We start from the raw sequence: 24,785 nt of genomic DNA, 5'->3' as shown, positions 1-24,785 counted from the left end.
AGAAACCATTTTCTACTTTTGGACCTTTTTAAAAATGTAGTGGAGTAAAAAGTATGATATTTGTCTTTCAAATGTAGTCAAGTTAAAGTACAAGTACTCAGAAAAAATAATACTCAAGTAAAGTACAGATACTCAAAAAGTGTACTTAAGTACAGTACTCAGGCAAATTTACTTCGTTACTGTCCACCTCTGGTTACCCGTACTGCTGCCTGCGTTTGGGTTCTGTCTTCGCACGCCCGTGACAATATCATGAAATTCCTCCATATGCTTTAATGCTCACTCAAGCTCTGTCAAACTTTGTCTGACTAGAAACAGATTCAATATGTGTTTTTAACCATTCAAGATTACAGTATCAAAACATTGTCTCATGACGTTATTATGAACCTTGAGATGGAGACCATTGGATCAGCATAAGAGACAATACAACTCCCAACGAGGTTAAACAACAGGAAAGTAAGGAACAAATAATACGGATAGAAGTGAATAATAAAATAAATGAATGAATACATGTGCTAGAAGAATATTGTAATAAAGAGATAAATGAAATAGAATAATAAAATGAAATAAAACAAGAAACAAGTGTATGTTTCTATCCAGATCTATCATTCCCCCCCTCTTAATCATATATGAAATAATTAGATTATGTATGATTATAAATCTAACTGATTAAAAGCAAGTAACCTCGCATAATCATGACAAACCAACAAAAAAAGTTGATCAGGCCATTCTTTTCCCTTCTCCGTGCCATTTAAATGGACAGATCATTTTCTCTTTCATACCACGTACTAGCATGAGAAAAGGGGGTGTCTAGTCTCAATGAGCTGTCGTCTGACCAGCATTGTACTTTTGGCAAAGCAAATAAACAACTTTAAAGTAATGTACAAGAGCAAGATGATTAATACCCCTGACACTAGTTACAAATGCTTTCAAATGATTCCAGATTGGTCCTAATATTGATCCGAACCATGTATCCCATTCAGATGAGAATATACCATGATCTTTGTTGATTTTAGCAACCTGTTCATGTAGAACTTGAGCTAAATTGTGGACTACTCCCTCAGAATTGTCTGGAATGTAAGAACACTTAGTACCAATTATTTTACAGGCTCCTCCCTGAGAGGCTAACATTATATCTTAACGCCATTCGATTTTGTAGAACAACTTGTCTCATTGCATACATTTCAACAGAGAAGTTGGCGATAGACTGAAGAGTACTGTTTGCTCAAAAGCTTCCTGTACTTCAGTTTGTAGATCAGTCATTCCGAGGAATGGCACAAATCGTCCTAACCACTTTTCAACCTTGGAAAGGGAACGCCTAGTGTGTGTCATGATTAAATGATTTATTGAATAATCTCAGTTGTGCTTAAATGCTCACTCAAGCTCTGTCAAGCTTCGTCTGACTAGAAACAGATTCAATATGTGTTTTTAACCATTCAAGATTACAGTATCAAAACATTGTCTCATTATGAACCTTGAGATGGAGATCATTGGATACTCATATCAGCATAAGAGACCATACAACTCCCAACGAGGTTAAACAACAGGAAATTAAGGAACAAATAATACGAAGTGAATAATAAAATAAATGAATGAATACATGTGATAGATGAATATTGTAATAAATGAGATGAATGAAATGGAATAATAAAATGAAATAAAACAAGAAACAAGTGTATGTTTCTATCCAGATCTATCAGTACACTGTAAGAAATTGCTGTAATTTTTACAGTAAATTTTTACAATAGACTACTGTACTTTGAAAATTACAGTGCTACTGTAATTTGCTATGAATTGTGGGAGCATGCTAAACGACCGATGTAAATTTTACAGTCAGCCTGTATGTCTACAATAGGTCTACTGTATTTTTTAAAAATGCTAATATGTAGCAAATGCTACAGGACAACATTTTTGTAATGACACATATTGTTTTATTTAATGTATTTATTTGGCTGAGTCCCGTGGGAACACAGCCACCCGTGACGCAACGTCTGAATCATCAGCCGCCCGCAGTGCGGGCAGGACGTATCCACAATATCTGCCCCAGCATACTGGAAGCAGATATCGTGTCCGTCCCCCTCCTCGATGAGTGTGTTGCAGCCAAGAGAACAGCGGGACATGCCACGCTGGAGAAATTTGCTCTTTTAGAGAAAAAACTCGAACACTTCTGGAACCGCCGAGACGCCCAGGGGAAGTCGCTGCAGGAAGGGACAGTCCGCTGCACCACGTCGTAGAGCCGGCAGTCTTGTAGCGAAGTCTGTTGATCACGGGCGAAGGCTCCAAAGAACAAAAGGTGAATGAATGAGGCATGCCGTCTCCCTTTTATACCCGGATATCCGGGGGCGGAGTCCGGCATGCAAATTTCATTCGCCAATTTTCTTTGGCCTTTTCTAGAGAAGTCGGAAGCGATTGGTTCTCAAGGACGAACCCCATCTGTCGGTTCGACACAACGTCGAGAGACCGACAGAAAGGGAACTATTGATTTTCTCTTTCATAGTTGACATATCAATTTTGGGAGAAACACAGACATGTAACCATATCTGGATTACTATGCATGTGCAAAATGCTTATGTGATGTTTTTGTCAGCATTTCTGTAAACAATGAGCCTGCGTGAGGTGATAGCTCCCAGATTGTTGCTATGGTGCATCTGGAAATCCTTGTATTGAAATTGATGGCACATCCACACGAAGCCAGAGCTCTCCCTATCTGATCTTTCTTTTTCTTTTTCATGGCGTTGTCTCATGAAATATCTGCGTACACACGAAACCGCCGTAACCGACTCAAAAGGATGTAGTGTACATGCCAAATCAGTATGTGGTGCTGTAGTTCTGTCACAGAGATACATTAAAAACGGAGAAGAAGATTTGGAGCATGCACATAAATTTTGCATGCTGGGGTGATGACATCGTTTCAGAAAATATACGGATCGGCTGTACACACGAAAATGCAAGGGTGACGTTTTCAGATTTATTCAAATCAAGATTTCAGGCTCCCAAAACTGCGGATCCATCAGGACGAAACGCTGATACGATATAAAATCTTTACGTATACAGCTATACGCGTCTCCCAGTAGATGGCCTCTTAGTCTATTTGCAGACTTTGATTCGCTTTTTGGTTCATTTGTTTAGTTGAGAGAAAACATGTCTTAGCACCATAATATTTTTATAAAGGAGTTGAAGTGTAAATAACCGCTCAAGAACAATATTCCAGTTTTTCTGCTCAATTATGACAGTCCAAACGTCATGGGCTCAATTCCTAAGGAACACACTGCTAAAAGCAGTGAGAGCTTAAATCCACTGTAACTGTGCGTTCAGACCGCCGCCGTTGAGAGCGTCAAAAATCACTCTGGCCACCCTGCGAACAGCGCTGTAGAAAGATTCGTGGACGCTCTGATGTAGACCAAAGTTTACAGGGCTGCGTTCTCTGGAATCCTCTCAAGCGGTGGACTTCTACGTTCCGATTGGTTGCCGCCGAACCGCATCATAGCTCATTACCATAAAGTTGACCAGATTTAAACTCTCTTTGACGCCCTCAACGGCCAAGACGCGGCCGCTGCTCGCTGCCAGCTCACATTGAAAATGAATGACTTCTGGCCACTTTGACGCTCTCGACGGCGGCGGTCTGAACGCACAGTAAGTTGTTTTGGATAAAAGCATCTGCCAAATGCAACAATATTGGAATGTGTTGAATATTTTGTATGCTGATATTTTATACAAGGTAAAAATATATACAGTATATGCACCAAGAATATGGTATTATCTTTTTAGGTTTCTTGCTTCCTCAACAATGCTGTCATATGGCTTAGAAGAACAGGGTTGTACCACACAATTCATATCGTGTATATTTACATTTACATTACATTTATGCATTTAGCAAAAGCTTTAAAGTCAAGTCAAGTCAACCTTTGCATTGCTAGCACAATGCTCTATACCAACTGAGCTACAGGAACGACCATATTTTCTGTGTATGCGTATATATAATGTATATGTATGTATATTTAAATAAACTATTCCCTTAACTTTTCTTTTACTCACAGAATACAAATTTTCATCTGAAATAAATAATAAGGGAGATTCAAAAACATCAGAAAGTCACATTCCAGGTCTCTTGTTTTTTTTTTCTTTCTGACAGCCTGCCCGGGCTGCCTGTCTCTCCATATCTCGCTATCTCACGTCGGCGCTTATGGTCTGCTTTCTTTGCCTCTCCCCCCTCACTCAGTGTGTGTGAAGATCATTGTAAGACGAAGACTCTAATCAGTCTCCATCACTCACTGCCAAACAGAGCTACGCTTTGTCAAACGGCACCTCCTCATCAGGGCTCGCCATACTGTAGCTGCCACACGTCAGCTTCAAACGTTTTGTAATCCATCACTAGATGTCATGTTTCAAATCGGCTTCCCAGTCGCGTCCTTGGGATTCTACGGGTTCTTCCCCATCGAGTTAGGATTTACTTGGGTCATTTTAATCATACATCGGTCACATTTTTTGAGGATTAAATTCTTTATGTGGCTTCCTGCGTCAATACAGTCCCTTTTTCTCTATGGCTTGAGGTTTAAAAAGTTCTGTTGACGACTCAGGTGGGCAGCGTCTGTGGTTCTTTTGACCAGGGTAGCCAATATGACACACAAATTTGAATGAAAATAGGACAACAAAACTTAATTGTGAATGTGTATGTTTAACATTGTCAAACAATCAAATCGTAATTGTGACAATATAAGTTATACAAGGAGACACAACACATAAGTTTGTATGGATCGTAGGGGTATTTCATTTGCAAAGTAAATAGTCATTGGTTAATGCTTTGTGTGTGAATGTTGTTGCATGCAGCCAGCAAGGGCAAATCAAATAAAAAGTCGTCTCTTCTGTTTGTTTTATTTGACATATTTTAGTTTTTTTTTGCATCACCCTAATTATCATTATTTAGTTATAAGACTTTGATTAAACTTCATTTTTTGATATACAGTAAACCTCTAAAGTCATCACGACTTACTTGGATGGTTCTAAACAACATTTCTGAAAAACTCAGAATGCAAATAGTTCCTTGATAATGAGATGAGGTTTCACAACAACATCATAAAAGAACAAACCATGGAGTTCACGCTTGGAACAAAAATAGAAAAAGTTAATAACGTTTGGCAAAGCTTTAAACCTTGTCTGAGGAACACGGAAATCTATTGTAACAAATGACACAAACCAGACACTTTCAGGATCCAACCTTCATTTTAAATTGGTCAACCAGACAAGTAGAGCAATTGTAAAAGAAACAGCCAATAACACTGACAGGGTTTTTGGCTGAAATAAAACTGTTTAAACCATCAACAGATTCTGCAGGACTTTTGGCCTCTTTTGGAGAGCGTCTTAAAGAAACCAACTTATGAGGCCAGCATAAGGTCACTTCAGAAGTAGGCTATAAAGCACTTAATGCAATATGAAAAGTTCTGGAAGGACATTTTAGTGTTCTGATGAGACATTAGTTGAGTTCTTTGACCTGTAATACACCATCATCCCCTGCCGCCATGCACAGTGATGCCAGCACCATGTACTGGGACTACATTTTAGCTGGCTGCCATGATGTGAAGCGTGAGTTGAGGGAAAACTGTCTGATTTGTTCAAACTGCGAAAGTGTTGTTTATTAGCATTTCAGAAATGGTTAAACTTTGAAAATTTGATTAACATATAATAGCATGATGCATGTTTTCTGCCTAATGAATTCCTGGTTTCTCTGTCCTCACAGGAGCGTGTTGTAGTGGAAAATGAGCATTGGCTGGTGGTGGTGCCCTATTGGGCGACTTGGCCCTTTCAGACTCTGCTGTTGCCACGACGACATGTTTTGCGTCTCCCTGACCTCACCAGTCAAGAGAGAGAGAGTAAGAATCTGTTTGGTTGTTTACAGTATTTGTATGTCTTGTAAAACTGGTTATATGAAAGTTTTGTATTTCAAGTTGCCGACTGCTCCGTATGCATTTGAATAGCTCACGTGGTAATTTAATGCGCTTCGCCAAGCAATCTGCACAGCCCCCCATTAAGTTGACCATGGTACCATGGTCTGTTTGAATTTTTGATTCTGATTGGCTGGAAGGTGTGCATTAAAACCGTCATTTTGAACTGTCTGATAAAAAATTGCACTGTAAAGATCAATAACATCTTAAACTGTTTTTTAACTTGGCAAATGACCTTGGTTTAAGCGGGATAATCCATGGCTAGCCATGCGTTAAAGGACTTCACGACAGGTGGCCTCCATGTCGTGCATTAAAATCCTTTAATGCACAGCTAGCCGTGGAATATCCACACATAGAGTTTTGACTGAATTTACAAACTTTTTCCTCACAGTCAACTGTATTTTTTATGTTAGAATCTTTTTCGGTCAAGAGAAAAGAGCCAAAAGGGAGTGCTCACATTTGGTTTGCTGCCTGTGTCTAACATTTCTGTCTAAACCATCAAAAGAACTGCAGTTATTTATCCCACAAGTCTGCGCTAGCGAACTGTGTTCTCAAAGCCCCACATCTCATCACATCACCCTTTCCTGCTCTGGACTTACACAACACAACACAACTACACACACACTCGTCACTTGTTATTAAAGTTTCCCTGTCATTCCCACACAAGGTAAAGAAGAGGCTTTGGCAAAGAGGAGCTGTATTCCTCCAGATATGCGACTCACTCTCGTAGGCTTAGGTTGTGACAGTCTTAATCCACTATGTAAATAAACGTCAGTGAAATTACTGAGCAGGTCAGTCGTCGTCTGACAGAGCAGCGGAAATCACGCTAGATTCCCAGCCTATAAAGGCCGTCACCTAGTCGACACGTTGACAGCTTTTATCTTCGTGGCCTGTTTTTTGTTTCCATGATGAAATTTTGTTGTGAACTGCAGTTCAAATAGATGATTGCCGGTTATTTTGTGGCATCTTTTTAAAAATCTAGTTCTTTTTAGACCTGTTACAATAAAGAGGTAAAAAGCAATACGCAAAAAGTTAATTGCCACATAATGTCTAATTTGAATTATTATTCTAAACAACATAAAACACCTTTTAGAAAGAAACTTCACATTGCTCAACAATGGTGAGAATCACCAACAGATTCAGGTAAACAGATTAACTCTGACTATCATGAAACAAGATGCTAAAAATCACAACAGAAACAAAGGCAAAATATATATATATATATAAGCAGAGAATAGTAAGATAGTTCTGCTGCACAATTTATTCATTTCACAATGCATTCTGGGAGTCATTTTGTAGGACGTTGGCACCTAGCATGCATTGCAGCATAACGCTTTTTTAGTCTTTAGTTCTGTAGAATTTGCTCAAATTTAGTAGGCCTACATCTACACGGTTACCAGTCAGTCACTGTTAAAAATGATTCATTTAAAACTTTCTAATGGTTCTCATAATTTTCACCAAGAACATTTTATGCTTGTTATGATATATGTGCATACTAATACTCAAACCATGCAGATGAAGAGTATATGCATAATGTACATGAAAGTACGTCTCATCAGCTTTTGTTTAACGTGGAAATTGGGAAATTAATTCAAGTTCTCTCTAAGCTGTGACGCTCTTTCATTGTTCCAGTCGAAGAGATTGCCTAAGGATCAGAGACTTTCAGTCTAGCATGTAATCTATTTTTTCGCCTGACAAACCAAACATTTCCCCCGATAAGTCCCAGAGCTGATTCTTTTAGTCTTTGACCAAAAAAACTTCATTTGCCTGCACAGTGTACTGAATGGATACTGATGTGCTTTTACAGGTGTGCATATATACAGTGGGCTCAAAATGTATTTGGACACCTAAATCATTCGTCCAGATGTAATAATGTTATTTATTTTAAAGATAGTACAAGCTCGATAGTTCATAAAAATATTGCAAGTTTATAATATTACATGGGTACTGTAGGTTTGTACCTTATACATGAAGACTTAAAATATTATGATACATTCTGGTTGTCAAACATTTGTGAAACATGCCCATAATGTGATGCACTGTGGTTACTGTGCCTGGACACCTGTGTGAACCTGTGAGAGAAAAATGACTTCATTCATGTAGATCTATTAAAAATCACCTTGATTTTTTGCCAAAATGGTTGACCAAAATGAAGTTAGTTTTGCAGTCATATGTCAGCATCTATGGAACGTCTCTCATCCAATCCGATTCGAGGACCGGAACTAACTGACAAAATATCAAACACAATGACAGCTATTTTTTATGTAACTAAATTGTCCAGATATTCGCTCATCCAAGCTCATTCCTTCAGATTTTAGAGCCTTTTTGACAGGTTTGAACTTACACACCATAAAAATGTATTTACCTAAAAGCAACATCTTTAGTATAAACCTTATTTAGGTTTGAAAGTTTCTTTTAATTTTGCTGCAGCAAGAACTGTTTATCTTTGGCTCAGGTGTTTCTCTATCAAAGTTTGTTAAATCCGAGCGCTTATTTTCACTGTCATTGCTTCTAAATTACCAAGGCAGCTGTTGTTTTGCTAGGAAAAACCAGCTTGTATTCACCAGCATGTCTTGAAGTCATGAATCACTTCTGAAGGACAAATGTGATTTACTGAGTGACGGGGTCAAATGTTAGCTTCTCTCTGAAACGATACATTTTGTCATTTTATTTAGCGAGGGGGACGCAAACCATTAATCTTCGTTTCGGTAGGTCTGTGTGTGATTCTAGTTTTGTATGGCAGCAAAACAAAATGAATGCACCTTCTGGCCATGAAACTCCACGGCTGAAGTGTGTGGTGCATGTAATGAAACCAGGCTGGCTAAAACCCAAGCAATATTGGAGGAAAATTGAAGTCAATTCTGCCCAGTTCCTAGTTTGTTGTAGTACTTTTTTCTCTGCCCACAGGTCTGGCGTCCATAATGAAAAGGCTCCTGACGAAATATGACAACCTCTTCGAGGTCTCCTTCTCCTATTCAATGGGATGGCATGGTAAGAGAAATCATTTGATAGTGCTAAAGCAGGGGGAGGTGTTGTCATTTGTCATGTTTCCATGGAGAACAATAAAAATTGACTCCGCTCAGTTAGTCATGGCATTGCCTCCGGTTCAGTGCTGCATATGTCATCAGTGCCATGTGGTTCAAGAAGGAATATAAAAAATTTTATGGATGTTGCAAAAGCTGTAAGGTATTTTAAGTAAATTGCCTATAGATTAAGCTCTCTGGTGGCTCTTTATTCAGTACTAAAATGCTTTTGATATTTTTGCTATGAATGGAAATGCTGTTGAATTATTCATGAGCAAAATTTCACTGGACCATCATTCTTAAAAGAGGTGTGGTTGACCTGCATTGATCTGTAATTAAGCAATACTGTATGTTTATATGTGTCTGTATTTTGATTCGGTAAACAAGTAATTCAAGTAATAGCTTTGTATGGGTGTATTTATTTTATATGAATCGAAAAGACGTCAAAGCATTAAGCTTTGTTACAGTATATATATATATATATATATATATATATATATATACTGTATATATATACTGTATATATACTGTATATACATACACACCATGACTCTGACTTATCACCATATTCCCCAAGATTCTTCAAAACGTATAATTTCACAGCACCTTGGTCATGTCCAAAATAACTAGATGCCATATGGTAGGTGTAAAAAATATGTATAAGGCCAGAGAAACAGCATGCATAATATTGTATACATGGAACAGCATATAATAGTCACACTGCAAACCAGAGTTTATGTCAATTACCTATATACTGTAATAAATCTGAATATATGAATAGAATTTATGAATACAATAAAAGATCTTAATATTATATAAAACAACATATTAAATATGCGTGACTTTAATGCAGTATCCATCATGCCTCAAACCCTCACTCTGCAGCAGGGGTTAGTGGTAAAGAATCAATTCATACCTCCAGAAGAAATGATTGACACTTTATTCTGTGCCCAAGTCCCCGGGTGCCCTCTTTAGTGCTTCAGCCGAGGGAGGACACCGCACAGAGATGGACTTAATCTCAAATCTTGTTATGGCTCCAGCCAGCCGCTGCACACCCAGATGATTCTCATAGTCCATGAATAGCAGTTCTAGTGTCAGGCCGAAAATCTGACAACTGTCTCCCATAAACCCGCAATTTCTGATCTATTGGAATGCATGGTCCAGATCTGAGCACTCCCTGCGTATCTAAATATGCGTTCAGCCGTGCTACACAATATGCACAGTGGGTCAAATGACAAGGATGGCCCATTGATAAATATTCAAGAAATATTAGGCAATATCTAGATGATCTACTCTATTTGAAGAGTTGATGAAGCATGCAACCACACCTTGCTACCCCATAAGGCCATCGGATGCATTCATTAGAAAAACTGAAACGGGCGATGAACCATGCACAATTGATTTTTAAGTGTAAATACTGTACAGAATCATGAAAGTTATTAAATCATATGCATTTGAGTTGTTCTTACTGCAGTGCATACTTTGGTCGTAGATATTTGGAAGCAGCCTCAGTCAGTATCTGTCTTTATCATACACCAATGGGGCAGCTTAATAAGGCATATTTTCCTTTTTCCCTTTTGCTCATGTGTGTTTTTTTAAGCGTACTTAATGCTCTCAATGTTCATTATTTCTTGATGATATAATCACTCGAAGCCCTGCTGAATTGATTACATCACCGATGTCCCCGGCTGCCGTTTGTGCATCAGCATTGAAACCATCCATCATGTAAATGATTCATTCGCTTCATTTGTCTTCCATTTGCCAGGCAGCTAAGCGTTCACGCGCTAAAAACGTCCCTACTACAGTTAGCGATGTGCGAATTTAAAGGGTAAGGGAGATATAAAGAGATTCTGCTACCATCAGTGTTTGTTAACAGTTTTGTAAAAAGAGCTCATGCAAAGGAGAATATTAGAAGCGGGTTTGTTAAGGTGCTGATCGATAATGTTTTGCTGGGCGGGAAATATGAACTCTATTACTTTAAAATGACATGAGTTTGTTAAATTAAAATCTGTTCATATTTAAAGAACCTGTGCACAACTGTGTGCAATCTTAAAGAGTACCTTCCTCGAGATCATAAAAAATACATTTCATGAAGTGTTTAATTTTGCCGTGTTTGAATGTAAGCAATCTGCCAAGTTGTAAATCCGAAGGTGAACGAATAACAAAGTTATTAGCTTATAAAAAAGGTAATCGACTCTGAATCACGCGAACAAGTCATGACCTGTCCGAATCTTTAACCACAATGTACCTACGTCACTAGAAATAATCCCCGCCTAGGACTGACTGCGAAAACTTAACTCTCTCCTCCCCAAACACTGTACTAGCTCGTTCGTGACGTGTGCATCATGTCTAAGAGAAGCTGTGTTCTATGTAGTGAAACTAAGTCAGTCTTATTTTCACTACCAAAGGAAGAACTTCTGAGGAAAAAATGGTTACTATTTATTTTTCAAACGACACCAAAGGAGTATAAACCGAACGTTTTACTTTGCGCGCGTCATTTTACCGAAGATTGCTTCATCAATCTTGGCGCCTTTACTGCAGGATACATTAAACGTCTTTCCTTAAAAGATGTTGCAATACCAACTTTATTTGGACCTGTAAGCTCCACCGAATCACAACCTGTAAGTGTGACTCTTTATTTTTGTCTTTATTAAAATTAAATTTGTGTGACGTTATCTCATGTCTGTGTTTAGCTAACGTTACCGTTATTTTTGGGGTTGTTACTGTTTGTTTACCTAACGTTAGCTATAAACTCGTTGCGCTAATGTAAGTGTTCAACCATATTAACTCGCAAAGTCTTTATTTCAAGAACTGCGTGGTGTACTATAGTTATAATAACATCTGAAGATACGAACACCGTACACTGTATGCCGTGATAACTAACTGTTACAAGAGAAGTGTCTAAAACAGTCCTTTTTCTTACTGGCATCTGTATAAGGATTAAAGAATGATTCGTCAGACTCGGGCTCGAACTGGTAAGGTAAAATGCGCGCATCTCTCAACTCAACTCAACTCAACTCAACTCAACTTTATTTATATAGCGCTTTTACAATTTTCATTGTTACAAAGCAGCTGTACATGAGACACATTGACTACAAGCAAAACAATCAAAGTTGTACCTGCAAAAACAAGAAAAGGTTGAAAACACAGAAGACAGACACACCCACACACAAAACACTCCACACACACAACACGCACACGCACCAACACACACAGACACAGAGACACACACACACACACACGTACGTACACAGACAAGTACGCACACACACACACGCTCAGTGAGAGCACACATTTAGGATAAAGGAGAGAGAAGCACAGGTCAAATATACAGATAATAAATTCCTATATGCAATATTAATTAAGTAAAACTTTAAGATTCTAAAGCAGCCCCCCCGGTCAGGCAGATAGTGCAAAAACAGTATGCAAACGGTGGCGAGGAACCCAAAACTCTAATCGAGAAAAAAAACCTCAGGAGAACCCAGGCCCAACCAGGGGATTCCAGTTCCCCTCTGGCAAAAGCTGCTGCCTCTGCACAAGCTCCAGAGAACTTGCACAACAAGGCTAAATAAAATAAATAAACTTAATAATAAAATAAATTGTAGTCTCTCTCTATACACTGTTAATATCCAACCACCTGCAAACCGTAATACAGCAGTAATGATAGGCGGTCCATTTGCGACACATGCTGAACGCGTTTGACCAATCACAGCAGACTAGACCATTTGACCAATCACAGCAGACTAGACCATCTGACCAATCACACAGACTACACTATCTGACCAATCAGATCAGACTACGCTGGCGGAAAGGCGGAGATTACACAGATGAATCGCGGAACGAATCATTGAGAGTCAGTCAAGAAGTAAGGTAATAAAAACTGCTTATTATTACGAAATAATAGTATTTTTACATCATGTATGTACATAAACTTGTTGTCGGACACTCCATAAACCAAAATAAGCCCTTAAAAATATTGAGGAATGTACTCTTTAAAAATAGCAGTATTGAAAACATGATTTGAATTGAGTTTGATTGTTAGTTTCAGTGTTTTTGTTCTAACAGTGACAAAACTTAACACTCAAACCTTTGAAAATAGGATTCAAAGTGCAAGTTCTTGAAACTTTAGACGGTTTCAGCAGCAACAAAATAACGTTATGTGTCGAAACTTAACTTTGGTAACTAAAATAAAAGTTTACTGATTTGATGATGAGCATTCTATTACCATCAGGAAACACTTATTGTGATTTGCAAGTTATGCATTTGGCTATATCATCAACATTTATTTATTTATTTATTTCATTTATTTATTAGATATTATTTATTATAATGATCTTGCTTGGTCTATAAACACCATGCACTGTGCTGTGTTTTACCTTTCTGTGTTTTTCTTATTTGCTCCTGTAAAGCTGCTTTGGAACAATGCACATTGTGAAAAGCGCTATATAAATAAAATTGAATTGAATTGAATTGTATGCAAAAGCTCTTAATTTGACTGTTTTTCGTACATTGTTGTTGTGTAAATGTACATTCACATCGTGTCTACACCGGACACGGTGTGGCGGGATGCGTCACGACAAAAGACACTAAAATGCATTAGAACCCATTAAAATTTTACATTTTGTCCAAGATGCAAGCGGCACAAAAATCCCATTAGAACAAGGGATTCGCCGTCCGATGTAGACACGTGTGTTATTTATTTATGGATCAACATCTTGGTCCTGGAACATAATTCTTGTATAATATCCCCAGTGATTTTATAGCCAGACTTTAAACCTTTAATATCTAAAGTCTGCACTTATTCTGAGTTGCACTGACTTTTTTCACAGAATACACAGATCTCCCTGTATTTTTTCTAGCATACAGTACTTGCTTCTTAGTTCCTTACAGATTTGGTGCCTCTAGCCTGCCAACATGGGTAAATCCTGTTATCACTTGCTTCTCAAAAGTGCTTATTGAAGCAGACCAGTACCTTGTAAACAGTGTTGGGTAAGTTACTCTGAAAAAGTAATTAATTACTAGTTACTAATTACATATTCAATAGTGTAATTAGATTACTGTACAAATTACTCTCTCCAATAAGTATTTAGTTACTTATTACTAATTACTTTCTATATCCTACATCAACCGTGATTAGTTAAGTGATTGAAAAATAGACATGAAACGTCTTATTTAATTCATTCAAATAAATAATATTAAACTACATAAAGTACTCTTATTAACTGACCAAAGTATTACAAATGTGAGAATTATACATTAAAGCACGGATTTTGAAGTTAGACTTTGAATTTTGATGTCAATTCCACTATTGCACACACATATTACACAAAGTATTTAGTTTAATTACATCAGAAGTAACTGTAATTAAATTACAGAAAAAATAACAGTAATCCCTTACTTTACTTTTTCAAGGGGAAAGTAATTAAATTACAGTAACTAATTACTTAGTAACTAGTTACACCCAACACTGCTTGTAAACATAACTTTTTGAATAGTCAAAACCAGAAGGGAATTTCAATATTTAAACAATATTCATGCAGTCAAAGCTTTATCAATATTATTGTCATAATTTCATAAGTTGTGTGAATGATAAAATGTGCAAACTCAAAAAGCAGATTACATTTTTATGTAAGTTATTAATATTTTATATTTGGTTTCATTTTATTTTGTATTTAACATTGTTTTCCATTTACTATTTCTCTTCATTTGAGTTAAACATTTTATTTCTGTCTAATTAATGACCAAACTCAGCTCCACAAATAGCCATTTTACAAAGAATATTCATCCTGAGCTTTATATTATACAATGCAGCAACTTAATACTACACATACACATTGTGGTCTTGTTTTGTTCATGACTTTCTTATACAAAATGCCAAAATCAGTCAGAGATTGACTGTAAATGGGAGTTCATATCATGCACGGTTTCAGTATTGGGCCATTTTTTTTAGTTGACTGGGCGAGACTATTACCCTTATCTATAGCGAAGAGAAGTGAAAAGCAGCTCTTTTCTCTTTTATTGTACTTTATGTCTGTGCAGGTTTTCATTCATTCAGGCCATTGTAGAGTGTCTCTGTGAATGTATTGAAAAGCATCTGGATATCGTTTATCTGAAAGGATAAACCATGTCCAGATGATTTAGACTAAATCTAACCAGACGTTTCAAAATGTAGGTGTTACATCACAAAAAAAAGATATTTCTTGTCATGCTGTTCTCCTTTATGCTGGTATGGCCCATATTTTTTTAATTAAAGCGATCAAAAAGAAAACAATTTAATGTCTAAATGTGTCTCACCTTGAAAAGATAATGCGGATAATGTAAAAGGCAGTGTTGGGTTAACCATTGGAGCAAACAAAGTATTAAACTTGGAATGTTGCCTCAAAATGTGATGTTTCTGTTATTACTTTTCTGAGTGACCGGACATAGGATTTTTGCATGGTTGATAATGAAACACTGTAGCAACCTCTCAGAACACCTTAGCTATTGCACAGCAATGACCTGGCAACCACCCAAACACCCTAGCACCATTTAGACACACCCTGGCAACCGGCCAGCATACCCTAGCGCTTGCATAGCAACAACAGCCAGTCTGAAAACCTTAACCAAATAATAATTCCCTGGCACGATCCCAGAGTACTGTGGCACCATGGCAGCGAGTGTGGGCAAACATTCATATTCCTTAAAAAACGTCAGTGTCTAGTTTTATTTAATACTTTTGATTTTACCACTGTCAGCTCTTTTTGATTTTATAAAAAGGCACAGTGAGGGATCTTTAAGACCCTGTGACAGGGTTGTCAGTGGATTTATGAGTGGAAAAAGGTCGCTCGACACTGGACTTGAGCTTTCGGTCCGCTTTTCGATTTGCCAGAATTATGCAGCAGTGGGGACAGATCTCCGTATGGCTGTCACGTCCAATATCAACACGTGAAAACTGCCCGCTCTCACAGCCAATGAGTCCCGCTGCAGAAACCTTAGTCAGCACTGCCCGTGGCCCAGAGAGCATTATAGAATTAGATTTATAACTGAATGACTAAACCCGGCCAGTTTTAAATTATTCAGTCATGTATCACACAGCACTCGCCTTAGCTTATTATTTATGTGGGCTGAATTATGGGTGCACAGAGAAGATGATCAATTTCTTGGTGAATTGGGTCGTTTGTGCCATACTTGTTGTTTTTGTTTACAATGCCCCAGCATATTTAAATCTTTTTAGGTTGCACTTTTGTGTGATGGTCTGTGTTTCAAATATGTCTCATAATGGCACTTTGTGCAATGCTTTACAATCATTTGAGAAACTTAAAGGGAGATGTATAAACCCCAATCAGGCATTGAATATGAATGAATATTGTTTGTTCAAGTATTTATGAACATTAACACGTATTTTGTAGTATCTATCATGTAAATAACTGGTCCTGGATGTGATGAATAGAGCCCTAATGTTTGCAAATGGTTCCTAAATGCTGTTCAGAATTGATCTTCAAACATTGTGTACTCTGTACGCAAAACAACCAGGCAGCTATTTCACAATTGCTATAAACATGACTCATTTGTTTTATATACTGCTCTGTGAGTGTTTTGTTTTTAAGTTTCTAAGAAGGTTGATGATCATAATGGTAGTATAATGATTACTTAATTGTACTTATTGATCATCTTTTGGTTTGCGTTCATTAAGTTCCAAATAAAAAAAGATGAGTTGAAGTACCTTTCATTTGTAAAAGATTTAGTGATTATTATAGGAATTATTGAAGATGAGGTAACACACGTATGTCAATCTCATATTAATCTTGAGTACCTATAGAATAGTATTGCATGCTTCGTATCTTCGAAGAGTATTTAGTTTGATCAAATTTATAAAAGACAGATACAGCTGTATGTATTTCCGAAAACAGGCGAGCCCCTGAAGGCGTACAGGGCGGGGGGGACGGAACTACAGCACGAGCACACAATACATCATCGTATTATCCCTGCATAACTGTTGATTCACTTTAAGTTTGTGTTATTTACATAATGCACATATGCGTCGATTGCCAACAAAACAGACATTTGACGCAGTTTCACTTTCCGCGTGCAGTTCGTGTCTGGCATCTTTTAGCACTGGGACCGCTCATCTATCAGTTTTGAATGATCTCCAAATCCAGCGTTATATCCACCGTTTATATAACATTCCTCACCTAAATGCACTGGACAAACAAACACAGAACTTCAGTACAACGAACGAAACGCATTGATGGGCATGTTCTTTCTCCCGCTCTCTCTGTTTGACATGTGGGTGTGCTCTTTCTCTCGCTCTGGCTGGTTGACGCGTGGGGGTGCTTTTCCAGGAGAATTATCCAATAAGGGACTAAGAAAAGTTGTTATGTAAGGGAATTTCATGATCGAAAAAACTTTCCGAAACCTATAAGAATCCTACGGGGGTGGTTCGAGCACAGAAATACTATGTGATATGTCCAACTCGTTTTTTGACAAGTTGAAATTTGTCATTAAATTTCCAACTGTATGAAATAATTACACATTAAACTTGCACTTGATACAGACACTTCAAGTAAAAATGTTGCTTTGTTTAGTTAGGCTTTATCTTTCCATAAACAAAGCATCATATATTATAAAACACATAGTTCCAGCCATGAATGCTGATTGGTCAATACATGTCAGGGACCACATCTTCCATCAGAAAAACAGTGCTGAATAAATTTTAGACATAACAACTCTCTGAATCGATTTTAGCATGTTAATGGATATGCTAAGTAAATGTATGTGGTCTTGGCGGACTACATCTGCTCACACTGTGGACAACAGGTATGATGTACTACTGTGAAAATAGATGCATATCCAGGGGCGGACTGACCAGTAGGACATTCTGTCAAAGTCCTGAATGGCGGACCGTTCACCTGGAGTATCGGAACTTTTCCCGTTGGGCCGCTAATGTATGGGGCCATAATGGACGCTCGGGCTGGACAGACGGACGTTAACGCGAATGCACGCGAAGGTATTAGCAAAATGATAACGCAATGTCGCGTCACCAAACCCCCCCAACCCCCCATTCCCACCCCCCCCCCCGTCGACAGAAATGGTAGAGGGCTGATGCAATCAAACTCTCTGCCTGTCCACCGCCACTGCCTCCCCCCGTCGTCAAAAATGGTGAAGAGCCGATGTGGGCCAAAAAATCCAGGGCCGTTTTGCAGTCCGCCCCTGTGCATATTCTATCTTGCATAGAGATGGGGCCGAGACCAGATTATGGGATACACAAGGCAGGACTATTTCCATGTTAAAGGGGGAAGAAGCACGCAAGCACATTGGCTGCAGATTGGATGAAAGATCCAATCAGTTTGCCACCTTTTTGCCTGGTGCCTCACCTCACACCTCATTAGCTTTGTGTATCATAATAATTTGTTTGATTACTTATTTTTATTACGCATCTCTTTTTTTTATAAAAGTATTTCAAAGAACAGGAATGATAGAACACTTATTTTTTTATTAACAAGCTGCAAGATAACAGGCTAAATGTGATTTTGGAGTCTGCTAGTTTTGACCTTAATTGAAGTCAGATGTAATGTGAGATAAGAATGAAGGGGGCCACATGAGACCAGTGAAGAGTGAGACGGTACATCATCTCTCCTCCCATTCCGTCATATTTAAGAATCCTGTTTAATGAAATCGTCATGCTGTCTGGTTTTATTCTCCAGCTCAGTGATTTCTCACACCTCCCTGTACAGTACCTCCTCTTTATTTTCACTGTTCAGAAATACAAAATAAAACACATATAAAAAAAGGAACATCACTTACAAATTTCAGTCCGTCTCTGAAGAACATCTTCATGATTGTTCTATTGATGTCATTTCGGGCTTGAAAATCAGGCTGATAATTATGAGCAGTCATCTGTCAAATCCCGCTCACACTCTTTGACAAAAGAACTGAGTGTAGTTGAGCTTTCAATTATTTTAATGGCCGTAATGGAGCCCATAAAATCAGCAGAGCCAGTCCATTTAACAATTGCAGAGCAAAGCAGTAGAAGTTTTGAAAGATGGACTTTTACTCTCTTTACAGCAGCAAGAACAAAGAGAGTTGAAGATGTGCGAGTTGAGCTGTTATAATGACCGTGACCGGCGGGTGGACATTAGGGAGTGACCGTTGCTAGAATGGGGGAAATTGATTTTTCTGTACCTATCAGGTGTAATGTTGCTTTTATAGGTTTGCTTTTGAAGCTAATTCAAAGGAACAATTTGAGGTTTAAAGATGAATGTCTTTGTTATGTGGCAAATATGTCGTATTTTCACAGATTTGGCTCTAAATGCTGTTAAGCACTTAGACTGAGAACTATAGACCGTGCATGATAGTTCAAAGGATAGTTCACCCGAAAGTAAAACTTCTCTTTGAGTATTATTTCAGGCCTGTGTGATTTTTGTTTTTCCTGTGGATCTCAAGAGAAGATTTGACAGAATGTGATAGCATATGCTGTATTTTCAATACAATGCAAGTAAATGGAGACTGATTTTGAATTTGGGTGAACTATACATATTATACTACAATGAAAAGTGCTTTAAAGTTCCGAGCATTACTAAAAAACCCTGCTTGGACTAAAAACAATAAATAAACATCATACAAATGTTAAATAAATACACAAATAAATAAAAAAGACCAATCATTTCCTAAAACCTTTCCTTATTCAACTGAGTAATAGCTGCTGGCACAAAGCCCTATAGACGTCTTTGCTGTTAGTAAACATTGTGACGCGTTTGTGTGGGCGGAGCTTAGGTAGAGGCAGAATCCCCCTGACCGCATTACTAATGCTAGGTAGCACGTTTTGTTTGCTTGCTTTTTGACAATAACTAGAAAAAAGTCAGATTCTATTTTAACATGTAAGGTCACTCACACCGTGTCTACACCCGATGCGGCGCGTAACGAGACAATAGAAAGCATTAGAACCCATTATAATTTAAAATTTTGTCCACACTGGACGTGGCTCGGTGCGGCGCAACAGGAAACTGGCCGACCTGTACGCGCTCGCTCACTCAATGGATCCAAGGACGAACTGACAGGATTACCTCCAGTTAAGTGGCCTACATCTACACCTACCAGACAGAGAAACCAAGCGTGTATAGTAAAGACAAACTGAGTGCATATACATCTATTGATTCCTGTGTGTAATGACAGTGGCAAACGTTAGCAAATGCATTTACTTGAACACAAACCTGACACAGAAGACAATGAGCCTTCTTACTGTTCCCTCTCCCTTTATACTAATGCCCTTGTGACAACTAAAGAAAAAGAGATGACAAACAGTTTCCTTTATGTTAAGTTTATGGTCTATACTCAACTGCTAGTTGTATAACTAACAAAGTGAGCTAGCATACACTATGCCTTCAAAAGTTAACGCTACATGAAAAATAACCTTCTTCCCCAGTTTCTGATTTGGGCATACGTGAGATATTTTTAGTCACAAATCATAATCCACACCAACAAAAGACAGTTGTTTTTTAATCTTAAGTGTTATGAAGTGATAAAGGGCATGTTTGATGATCGTTTCTGTTCAGTCCGCTTGTTTTATTGTGTTTAACTACAGCTTTCGTCAGTGTTTTTGTTTGGCAATGGCAGCATGTGTTAAAATATCAAATTGGTGAGTGTATTCTGTCGATTGTGGCACTAAACAACACAACAAGATGATATTTTAAACTCCTTATGTAGCCGAATCTGTGCTGGTTTGTATTGGCCGCCTGCAGTTTTCCCTTTGTTTTGCCTCCAGCTAATGCCGTGACGTAAGCGTGACGTCGGCCGGAAAGGGGTCTATACAGTCAATCTGACATGACTTGACTCAAATACAAATCCTCAGATTCACGGCACAAGTGAGAGAAGGAGATGTTGTGGAGGTGCAAAAGTGATGACTGCACATGACACTTGACTGCACTGTGCTCACTGTCTATAGACATAGAAATACATATACCTCATCACTCCCTAATGGCTACTCTTGACAACTTCTGTGGATGAGCATTGCACTGCTGAAAAAGGTCTCTCCTCTAATTAAAAAAAAAAAACTAGATGTGACACTAGTCACTTTATTACAGTATATCTCACTGGGAGGTTGAAAAATGCTTGATTTACTGCCACTGTGTCAGTGACATTGTAGATTCTTACATGTGATGTTTTTAGGTAAACTTTTAGAGATTATTTTAAAGCCGATAAATAAAAAACAATATTATATTATTATAAATTTGACCCATTGTCACAAATTAAGTGTGCCACACATGCAGGATCCAAATGCGATAAATCAGCTCTTTATTAAATCCAAAAGACTATAATCCAAACCAAGGGACCAAAACACAGCATGACATGAGAGACACAGTACTGTGTCAGGAAAACAATTCCGGACAAGAAACACAGGGGTTTAGATAGACATAATATTTACGGGGAAGGAGAATCAGACAAGGAGACAAAGAGTAAACTCTACAAATAAAAAAATGGAGGACAAGACAAGCAGACATATGACACCTAAAATAATTGTAATGCATTAAGTAATATTTGCCCATAAATAGTTATGAATAGTTATAATTAGCATTTTTGACTCTGTAACTCTTGCAGTGTATCCAGTTAATAGGTCATAATGAATGACAAATTAAAAAAATCTACAGTATTTGTTGATGCCTTAAGTTGACACATTTTACATATTTTATTTAGTCTAGTTCTGATATTTTAGGCAGTGATTCATTTAATTAGCATGTTGTTAGTGTGCTGGGCTATAGCCACCATAGTACTATGCATCATTGGCGAAACTAGGGGCGTTTTCACACTGGGCTCATTTGCTGGGGTCCGAACCCCGATTGTGATTGTTCCTGGCGCCTCCCGCAGCATTGGTTTGGTTTCACACTCAGCAGGATTTTATTGAACCCTGGTGCATTTGCATTCATTTTACGTAATCACAAACGGGCGGCATGCATGACAGAAAACAGAACATGGGTCAATATTTTGTGTTTTTTTATTAATTTGGTTCTATTTTGTGCAGCAGAGTAAACAGCACTTGGGTTTATTGTAGGGCTGCAGCTATCGATTCTTTTCCTAATCGAGTATTCTACTGATTTTTCCATCGATTAATCGGGTATTCGGATAATAAGTACTTTTTCTTTATTAAAAAGCAATACTAAATATACAAGAGAAAATAAGACAGGTCTCTTAAAATGAGTAAAACAACTAATTTGTTTCCTTTTTAGAACAATTAGTTTTTATTGCTGAAATAGCATACATTAATATCTGTGAAAACTAAACCCATTTAGTACATTCCATTGCCATATTAAATTCAAAATGCAATATAATACAAATATATAAATAAGAAACATGAATAAAAATGGAAATAATAATTTCAAACAATAGCCTATGACTTTTATTTTGGCAGGTTGTCAGAAGACGCTTATTTTTTAGTATGTCTGTTTCTTTACTCAAACAATAACATGTTTGTGAAATAAACTCTCAGCGCAACTCTGGAGGTGAAGTTCATGTCCTCATTCAGCGCAGACGCAGACAAATTCATGAGCATCACGCGTGTAGCACGTTCAACTGTGCAGTTCATTCACGCAGAACAGACAGATGAAATGTGTAAATAACAGGATTCGGTGTCCACTAGTCCGCATCTAGTTTGATGGACTCAATGCAGCCGGAAAACAAGTTTCACTCGTAAAATAGACTTAAACTAAGTAAAATATCAGTTCACCATTTCAATAAGCTATTAGGGCTGTGACGGTGGCAGTTTTTTACCACTGCGGTGGTAATAGATGGTGCGGTGGTTGAGAAATATATATTATTTATATAAATAATATTTATATTATTATATTTGCGTGTAGCAACCACATGACGAGTGGAAGAGAAATATAGACCTTATTTAAATACTTGAAATTGTTAAATAATTGAAATATGATATCTGAATTAAATGAGGATGAAACATCCGTCAATGTTTAACGCGCAAATCCATCAGTGAAACGGCACGCTACAGCATATAAAACATTTAAATAAACATCAGTAAATAATGAAAACTTAAATGATATAAGAAAGCTAAATACTAAATAAAAAAGCTCTTGTTGCAGTAACTTCAGTCATTGGCGTATTAACCCTCGCAGTACTTAACAATTCCATTTGAAACAAACTGTTTAAACCTACATTGGCTTTCCTATTCAGATTGCCATAAAAACTTTACTTTTTCCGACTCGTTGATGTGAAACTTACTTGTTGACATTGTCCAGATTAAAATGTGTACATCTGCACTAAATGCGCGTTCAGAAGATGTGCACAGGAGCGCAAATGAATAGATGTCTCTCCGCAACCGCGGCAAAACCTGCGCGCGCTCCGACTAAAAAAGCAAGCGGGTCATAGTCAGTTTTGATTTTACGTATCTGTTCATTTCACAATAAGATCCATTGCAAAACCCGCAGAATAACCTGGGTTTTGCCGTGCAGGCCCGCGCTCGAACGCACCAACGGAAACGTATGCCAATAATTTCTGTTAATTTAAAATCTTTTAAATAAAACCATCCACAACTGAAAGGCTACAACTAGCAATCGTTATCGCAACTCTCATATTTATTACACCTATATTTGTCAGAGTGACGTGCACTACCGCCGGTGGCAGTTTGCCACCGTCATGGCACTTTACCATCGTGGTGGTGCGGTTGTTACGGCAACCGTCACAGCCCTATAAACTATCAGTTATTTATCAGCATGAGAAACACGTGTGAGCGTGTGAACATACTAAAACGCGTGTGTCTCACGGTGAAGGCATTTGCATGAGACTTCAGAGCCCTGTAACATGAATAGTTTAGCGGGCTGTGCGTCAGTAATAACGGTCCGTGGGGAAACGCAGTGCTCCGTGTGTACTGTAGTTAAATGGATTAAACGAGGCTTCGAGGCAACAAAAATTGCCTCGATGATTTTTTGTATTCGAATAACTCGAGTTACTCGAGGAATCGTTTCAGCCCTAGTTTATTGTATGTATGTTGCATGCAGACGCTTTCTGCTGCTTGCAAAAAAAAAATCAATTTAATAGAGACATTGCAGTACTAATATCAGAATGTTGGCTTTCACTCATAAAATGATGCTGTTAAAGAAATCTGTAGTTTCATTAATTTGAAGTTTAAATGTGAAATTATTAGAATGTAAAAGTATATTTTAAAACTGGATTATTAAAAAATATATAATGTTATGTGCGATTAATCGTGATAAATCACAGGAAAAATGTGTGATTAATCGATTGACAGCACTAATTAACATTCATTTGCCGCTCTGACTGCACTCGCAACACGCAAATATAATGCAGGCTCGCTCGAAACCGAGGTAAATCATCAATGCTATCATCTCTTACATGTGTTTTATGGAAGTAAATAAATCATAATCTGCTAAAACACATGTGCAGGTTACTTTACTTCAGGTTACTGAACAAGTGCGCACCCAGGTCTGTGTTGCTTTCACATTCACGTGAACCGCGCCGCAGTTGGAGTGCAACCGCTTTCAGACCACCTCCTTCAGGTAGTCTCGGGTTCGGTACCTCGGTGCACACCAGACAGCTTGACAGCTTTCACATTAGCCTTTTTTCATGCAAACCGTGCCCCGTTCCGATCTAAACTGCAAGTGTGAAAGCCACCTAACTCACAACTCTTGGCACCTGTATCCATAGCCTATTTCATACACGCCCCCAAAACATTTCTCAAAACAATGAATCCATCATTCTTAATATGCCGTGGTCAGGCATCCAGCCATATTAAATCATTCTTACACATATATTAAGTGTATTCTTTTACAGAAATATTTAAACCAACAGGACCTACTGCAGTTTTTTAATACATTTTTGGTTC

At 37.9% G+C, this 24,785-nt stretch overlaps 1 protein-coding gene across 6 annotated transcripts in view; it reads left to right on the top strand.

The window, feature by feature from the left end:
• galt (galactose-1-phosphate uridylyltransferase) overlaps positions 1-24,785 on the top strand; it is a 161,480-nt gene that overhangs the window by 98,304 nt on the left and 38,391 nt on the right. For all 6 annotated transcript variants that reach the window (XM_057320543.1, XM_057320541.1, XM_057320544.1 and 3 more), the window contains 2 exons: positions 5,732-5,864; positions 8,844-8,927. In XM_057320543.1, the coding sequence (XP_057176526.1) occupies positions 5,732-5,864; positions 8,844-8,927 (217 nt within the window). The remainder of the gene's footprint in view (positions 1-5,731; positions 5,865-8,843; positions 8,928-24,785) is intronic.

The sequence above is a fragment of the Triplophysa rosa genome, linkage group LG22, assembly GCF_024868665.1.
Source record: "Triplophysa rosa linkage group LG22, Trosa_1v2, whole genome shotgun sequence".
Classification (NCBI taxonomy): Eukaryota; Metazoa; Chordata; class Actinopteri; order Cypriniformes; family Nemacheilidae; genus Triplophysa; species Triplophysa rosa.
This window is presented reverse-complemented; position numbering and strand designations above follow the sequence as displayed.